The following is a 7,500-nucleotide window of genomic DNA, read 5'->3' as shown; positions in this document are numbered from 1 at the left end:
CCCGTTACTCTGTGATGCAAATTATGACCGCAAAAATAACGACTCTACGAACGCTTTACGTCCACGTCGTTTCAAATAGTGTTATGTTTCCACAAATTTTATATAATATTGTTCTATATGCTCGACATTTTCTACCTGTTAAGTTTTTTTCAGAGTATTACTTTTATAAACTACCTATCGAGCTACCGCAAAATGTAACGTGGACCGATGAATAATGCGCCTAAATAGCACGAGTACAAGCATAAATTGGGTAAGATTGGCCCATCATATCTCTTAAGCGAGAATGGTGACCTATCATTTTTATTGTTTTTTTCGAAACAGTGCTTGGTAGAGAACATTCAGGGAAAGTTTTAAAAAAATTCATCGGGAACTTTAATTTCTGAGGAATCACCTTAAGTACTAGTGTACCATAAATACAGGTTCATTACGTTACTTTTTTTTTACCCTCATTTACCAGTTCAAACTTAAGGAGAAGCCAAAAAATTAAGGGTGTGAGGTGTGATACCTGACAGGTCTAACACTGATGCAAATCATTATTTTTACCACGATTTTCATAATTCTGCAGAATTCATCTTCAAGCATCAACAGCCAAACTGCATTTTCCCTTCTATCAATCAAATGTCCGACACCAACCACAGCTGACAAAATCAGTTGATGTTGACCACCAATCGGCATCTTTGGGTCCATGGTACATATTTGTGCATTCGAACTTGATGCCGATGGAAACCGATGAAATCTGTGCAAATCTCTTTACTGAAGAATTTCTAAAAAGTAATATATTCTAAAAGTATATTCACTTTCTGGACGCAGAATCGATCTTCCCGGCTACGTTCGGTGATGGAAGCGAAAATGCAGATAGGCACATGGCACTTGCAAGTGAGATTCCACAGAATTATGAAAATCGCAGTAAAAAACTAAAAATAATATCCAACACCAGCATTACATTTCAATTAGTGTTCTGGGCCCTTACTGCATAGCATAAAACACTAACAGTAAACTTCAAGTCTCCATAAATCAAGAGAAGTTTGTTTCAGTTAGCCCTTGTTATTTAAGAGTTTCTTTTATTGTTTCAACACAAGATACTGCCACTCTCATGTACCAGTAAGGTCTTCATTTAATTTAGAAATAAATAATATCAAATAATAGCTATTGTTAGATTTACAATACTTATTTCTTAAAATATCTATTACTCCTACTACCACAACAACTTTTATTACTACTACAGCTGTAACTCTAATAAGTGTATTGAGGACAAATTAGGAAAACAAATGGCCTTAATATTGTATAAAAGGAACCCCTTGATAATCGATGTGCCTTAAATAAACTAAAATTAATTAATAACTAGTCAAATGAACAGTTCTCTTTTTAGTCCTTTATTACTAAATAATAATTCATATTTGTTTTACACTTCTTTGCTTGGCACTGACGTTACAGTATATGGAGATCAAAGTGTTCCCTGTAACCTCAAATATATTTGTCAATCTACATGGTGAGAAGCAACACTAATACGATAGGGGATTTCCTGAACTTAATAATAAGATTAATACCACAGATTTACAAGTTGGAACCTTGAAAACGTAAAGAGTGGAAAATTGCCATCAATAACTTCCAAAATCACTGCATTTTTGAAATTCTGGGAGAGAGATCTACCTCGTTTACTTTATTTGTATCCAATAACCTGGGAGTTGTTTGAGGCAGACACAACTGTAGGCCACTTGAGTGAATGAAAGTGTTATTATTGAAAGTAACACCTGAAACAGCAATAATATTAACATTATTATTGTGGCAATAGACAATGTTTAATAGTATTAATACCAAATCCAACCCACTAGTAAGGCAAACCTGCCTACCCACAGTTAAAAGAGAGTAGGTAGGGTACTTCTTTCTTACAATCAGTCTACTCCAGGGCTGTGATTTGCTTCCTGAGTGGCCAAGATACTGCTGGCCTTTCTTTCCTACCAAGGCCAGCCTTCTTTGTTCTAAAGAAAAGTCCCAAATATAAACATGCAAAAAATCCTTCGATGACCATGAATCTTTTTTGCTCAATACGACTAGACTGTTCTTTTACTTGTTGATTTGTGCGTGTATAGCAATAAGCATTGTCATCATCCAGTTGGTCACTCCACTGTTGGCTGGATCAAAACACACTAACCCTAACCTGACCCTAACTCACAGAGGGCACTAAGGTCATCCTGAACCAAAGGCATAGCAAGAGGGCGAATTCCTGGTTATGCGCAGATCAAATCGAAACTTCAACATCCCCCCCCCCCTCCCGGGCAAACCACGAGCATTTGACCATCCTCTGTGCTTAGGGAGTGGGGAATTTGACCTTTGTCAGCGTGGGGTGGGGAAAATTGAACCAGAAGTGTTAGGTTTCAAATGATTTTTTTTTTCGGGGCCGAAGTCGCTAACATCTATAAAACACGTGTTTGGATGACATGGAAGAGTTTAAAGGAAGAGATGTAGCATTTGTGAGCGACTGGCTTACTAAAAAGGTCTTTATTAAAGACCGCAGGAGCCGACGACGATTGTTCTTTAGTAGGGTATGACAGGCAAATCCAACGATAGGGTAGGGCATTTGAGCACCATTTTGGCCCGAGGGGATGCAATCTTCAAAAGTTCAAATTCCTGGGATTTGCCCTGGGTGGGGGTGGGTGTGGATGTTGAAGTTTCGAGTTTCGAGTTGATCGGCACATTATGTCCAAGGGAGGGGGGGATTGCCACACTGACTTGATTGGAAAAAAGAAATAATTAGTTTAACTTACTTGTACATGTTAACTCTGAGAATAATCCTTCAATGTACTCTCATCCAAATGCGTGTTTAATTTCTTGAATCGTCGAATAGGCTTCCTCTTTTGCTTAGCCTGCTGTGGTTTTCTTACCCCAGAATCCTGCATTGTCGCGATTCCTGCATTGACCAGGTACTTCTCAATGTCGTTCTCACCAATACCGTCCACGGAAACTCCACGCCAATGTTTCTGAAACTCTTCGTCCACTTTAAGTTGATGCTGGTCATTTTTGAAAAACAAGACGACTTTCTTGTCTGTTGGGCGAGTAATAAACGTGATTCTGCGCCCTGCGGCTTTGACAACTTCATCAGCGTCGGGGAGACTTTCGCGAATATCATCGAGCAGTATTCCACCCGATCCTGACTCTTCATGCCGTTCGAGCAGCTTTAACAATTGCTTCTTATCCTTGACGTAATATTTCGGCTTGAAAGAGAACTTGCCGTCTTTGTGAACGAGTTTCGAGTTGCCTTTCAGCGCTTCATTCGCCAACCAAGCCTTGTCGCTTGGACTGATGTCCGTGTAGTTAATTTGATCTAGGATTTCGTCGACACTTAAAGCCTCAAACTTCCTTTGAAGATGTCGATTTTTCATGAAGTCCACAATAGCTGCGAGCACAGCAAATTTATGTTTGCTCCTAAAAGTGTGTGTCTTGTAGTCAATTGAAGGGCTGGCCGGTTTTTTAGGCTGTAAAAGTTCTTTTGGAAGATAACTCCTTTTTGGTTCCTTTGATTTCGATTTCGGTTGGTCTGACGTGCTATGTGCTGGTTTCGACTTTTTGGATTCGACAGTCGGTTGTTTTATACTTCTGGCTTTGAAGTCTTTTAAGTCCTTGAGTAAGGAAGGATCCATATCGTAATATCTTCCTGTAGCCGTTCAACCGCTTATAAAATGTGTACCACGACAAGAAAAATTGCCCTGGGAAGCAACCTCGTCTCCAGGGTTTCTTCCTCGCTCGAGGGACTCGTACGTCGCGTGCCGCGTGCCCAAGCAACAGCTTGGTAACCAGTTTGGTTTTTCGGTCGCCCACTTGGCGAACTGTCTCGATCGTCTCGGATGATGTCCGAAATTGTATCGATGATTTGACGAACGAAAGTTGGCGCGAAATTTGATTGCTTTAACAAAAATGGCGACTGTCGTCGACGTACTCAAGGTGAGCTCGTCTTTTGAGGTTTTTCTATTCATTGATAATATTGACGAACTGATTTCCTGTTCTTGTGTCATAGCAATTTGCAGACGATGACTTGTTCGACGCGGAGCTCGGAGAAGAGAGCGACAGCGGACGAAATGGTGACCTATCGGACGGCGAAACACCAAAGCGGGATTGGACCGATAAGGAGAAAGACAACAATTCCGACGAAGAAGCTGCAAACAGTAGTTCTGATGAGGAAACTGGACATAAACGAAAGAAAAGGCAGAAGAAACGGGAGGCTAAAAAAAAGGTGATAAAACGTGTAAACTTTGAGCGAGTGATTTATAATTAATTTTAATATACATTGTAGCCTTGGGCAAACTTGCCTTTAATTTAGCTTTTGCTTGCCATTTAGCTTTGTAATATTACTACTTGTTAATTAAACAAACCCTGCATCCAATTCCATGACTCTTCTTCTTCTTCTTTGACAATCGATGCTTGACAGCATCCTCGCCTTTGCAATCAAATGAGAGGTTGTTTAGAGCTGCTGCAGGAATCTATGTAAGCTATATACTGTATGCCAGATTCAATGTGTTTTAGCAAGGTTCACTCAGGGATGGGGGGCTGGTTACAGAGGAGGGCGAATGCAGCATACAAGATCTGGTCCAGGCCTAAAAATTTCAAGTAACCATGGCAAGTCTGAGTCTGTCATGCAAGCGCACCAGTCTTGTTTAGAAGCACTGAGGGAAACCTGTCATGTTCACGTCTCCTCCATGCTGGTGCGAGACCCTATATACGTATCTACATTATGTAGCTTTCAAGATGCTGTCTGTGATTGGAGAATGAAACTGTTTTTTCATAGTCACCAAAGCCTCGCAAGGCGAAGAAGGCTGAACGCTTCTCAATGTACAGTGAAACACAGAGAATTATCAGAGGTAATATCAAGGTTTTGTTGAAGAAGTGTTTCGATCAACTTAATGCAGTATGTAACTGTTCGTTTAGAGACTTTGAGAGGTTGTGAAACTGGTGAGAGAGATGCTTTCTGCTGGCTTATGTCTGGGCCAAAATGAAGCAAAATATTTTGTCATGTCTGTACCTAATACACGCAGTTTTCACTTAATATCCACTCTTAAACACTTAATAATAATAATAATAATAATAATAATAATAATAACAATAATAATAATAATAATTAAAAATTGAAGCGCAGCCAGGATTAGGCATATTAAAATACAATAAAAAACGTTCTCTGGCTAAAAATTTTCAAAAAGAATATAAGCTTTCGGCTGTCGATCTACAGCCTTCCACGGATAAAACGTTGAATGTAAATTAGTGAAATATATACAGAAAAGGCGAGATAAAAATGATAAAAAGAACAGAGTAAAGGTATGAAAAATGGTGGCTATTGTTTAAAAAGAATTTTATACTGATTAGGAATCGGCTTAAAGTTATTGTCAGCATGCTTGGTGTGCCAGGCCTCTAGAGTTTTCCTAACACGAAAAGAGCCTACTACCATGCTACCAAGCATGCTGACAATAACTTTAAGCCGATTCCTAATCAGTATAAAATTCTTTTTAAACAATAGCCACCATTTTTCATACCTTTACTCTGTTCTTTTTATCATTTTTATCTCGCCTTTTCTGTATATATTTCACTAATTTACATTCAACGTTTTATCCGTGGAAGGCTGTAGATCGACAGCCGAAAGCTTATATTCTTTTTGAAAATTTTTAGCCAGAGAACGTTTTTTATTGTATTTTAATAATAATAATAATAATAATAATAATAATAATAATAATAAGCAATCTTTTCAAAATGTTCTCTTGCTTTTTATATGCACATGATAGAGTAAGTGAAAGTAAGTTGACATTCTCTTTTGAGTCTCAATTCTCAACTCGATCCTTGATCCTCAATTCTCACGAGGATCAAGGATTGAGAATTGAGGAACGCCAATCAGGAATCGAGTCAAGAATCGAGTCGAAGAAATTGAGAAACTAATGAGCTTGTTGCTTGACTGATTCCTCGAGAGACTATCGTACATGTAGATTTGTTATTGTTTCTAATCATGCCTGTTTTCACTTAGTATTCACACTTTATCTTATACTATAAGTAGAGCACACTGTTTCAACATTGGCACACTACCCATAACAATGCTAAAACAACATGTTTCCTTAAGTCTATGCTTTTAAAACCATCTTGAAAAAACTTCATTTTCATCCCCATTTAATTTAGTCATTGTTGTGGGAGTGACAAATTAAAAATGCACAACTTTACTAGTACAGTACTTCAAGTGACTTGGAGGGTCATTGAAATAATTATTATTAAAGTCAGTGAATACAGTGAGGGAGTCCAATTGGGAAATGTTCTATCCCAAATCTGTAGGGACCACCCTCTGAGGTACAGTGCTTGTCTTCATTTTAGAATCAACATTCAGGCTGCCATATCATAAGCCATCTGTTCTTCCCATATCACATTTTCTTCAAAGAGTGCCTCTATCAGATGGAAAGGAAGCTGGAAGGTTGGTACATTTGAATGGCTTAGGCAATTTTGTCCAATTTAAAGGCATTCCTTAATAACATTGTTACAGTAATTTTCTGTGGAATATCCTGCAATTCAGTTGAAGGTCATTCAGGGTTTTTTTACTACTAATGTTTGCTTGTTTTTCAAGAAACCAGAGCAACAGCAAAATGGAACATAATCCTCCAAATAGGTGTAAAACTAAGTAAAAAAGAATTCCGGTACTAAGCGTTTTTGCGCAATTTTACTTAATTTATTTGAAAACAGGATCACTAAGAAGACACCTGAAGTGTGGCCTTCAGATCCACATTCTGACAAAATGAAACAAGATGGTGATGAAAAAGTTGATAACTGTGATATCTCAAGCCCTCTAGTGGGAGATATTGCCAGTCCTCAAGGTATTAATGGTGAAAAGAGTTTTAAAGCAGTCACTCCCAAGCTGAGTGCAGCAACGGATCCCTTCTTCTTACATATATTAGACAATCCTTCAACAGCAAAGCCTAAAAGTGGAATCCAGAGTTTAAAAGATAGGTAAGGGCTAAGGTTTATTAATTATTTTAGAACATGACTTTATAGTGTGAATGTCCTTGTAACAATATTCAACCCATTAAAAGCTCACATCTCCACTGAATAGAGAGTACATGTATCTGTTGTTGTTATTGTTACATGTATGTTAGGCTAGTACAATCCAGGGCATTGGCACTTTTTTCAAAGCTCGGTTCATGGCTGGGAGTGGACACGTTCAACACTAAGTTCGCTCGTAGTACAGCTCTTCCAACTGGCTATGCCAGCAGACATTTGTCTAGCTATAAAAGCATATGAAAACTATTTTAGAGGTCGCTTATGTTCTGTTGTTCAGTGCAGTTAGTTAGCACTCAATATATTAGTGTAGTAATTATAAAGTTAAAGATTTAAGCATAACACTTAGTTAGCATGACCTGTTGAGCTATAAGTAGATCAGTTTCTCGCCTGATACGAGTCGGAAGTACATTTGTATTGTTGCTTAATTTAACGTGCAAACATGCTGTTTATGTGTTGCATGCACAGCCAACTTATTACATTGTG

The 7,500-nt window shown here is 38.3% G+C and overlaps 3 protein-coding genes across 4 annotated transcripts in view; 2 read left to right on the top strand and 1 right to left on the bottom strand.

Annotated features, from left to right (window-relative positions):
* The window catches only part of LOC138027289 (uncharacterized), an 11,613-nt gene extending 10,269 nt beyond the window's left edge, over positions 1–1,344 (top strand). The window contains exon 8 of one of the 2 annotated variants that reach the window (XR_011127441.1): positions 398–1,344. The gene's annotated coding sequence lies outside the window, so the exon portion shown is untranslated. The other variant, XM_068874847.1, reaches the window with a different exon arrangement.
* Positions 1,345–1,357: 13 nt separating this feature from the next.
* LOC138027291 (transcription initiation factor IIE subunit beta-like) lies at positions 1,358–3,766 on the bottom strand. The gene is made up of 2 exons (XM_068874849.1): positions 2,766–3,766; positions 1,358–1,751 (listed from the first exon to the last, which is right to left on the bottom strand). Exon 1 carries the CDS (start codon positions 3,636–3,638, stop codon positions 2,775–2,777), a length of 864 nt encoding a protein of 287 aa, XP_068730950.1. The 5' UTR covers positions 3,639–3,766; the 3' UTR covers positions 1,358–1,751; positions 2,766–2,774.
* Positions 3,767–3,818: 52 nt separating this feature from the next.
* Positions 3,819–7,500, top strand: part of LOC138027288 (claspin-like) — a 24,045-nt gene continuing 20,363 nt past the window's right edge. Inside the window, exons 1-5 of the mRNA XM_068874846.1 lie at positions 3,819–3,939; positions 4,013–4,228; positions 4,781–4,853; positions 6,340–6,436; positions 6,703–6,966. Of these exons, the coding sequence (XP_068730947.1) occupies positions 3,913–3,939; positions 4,013–4,228; positions 4,781–4,853; positions 6,340–6,436; positions 6,703–6,966 (677 nt within the window). The 5' untranslated portion in view covers positions 3,819–3,912. The remainder of the gene's footprint in view (positions 3,940–4,012; positions 4,229–4,780; positions 4,854–6,339; positions 6,437–6,702; positions 6,967–7,500) is intronic.

The sequence above is a fragment of the Montipora capricornis genome, chromosome 12, assembly GCF_036669925.1.
Source record: "Montipora capricornis isolate CH-2021 chromosome 12, ASM3666992v2, whole genome shotgun sequence".
Lineage (NCBI taxonomy): Eukaryota > Metazoa > Cnidaria > Anthozoa > Scleractinia > Acroporidae > Montipora > Montipora capricornis.
This window is presented reverse-complemented; position numbering and strand designations above follow the sequence as displayed.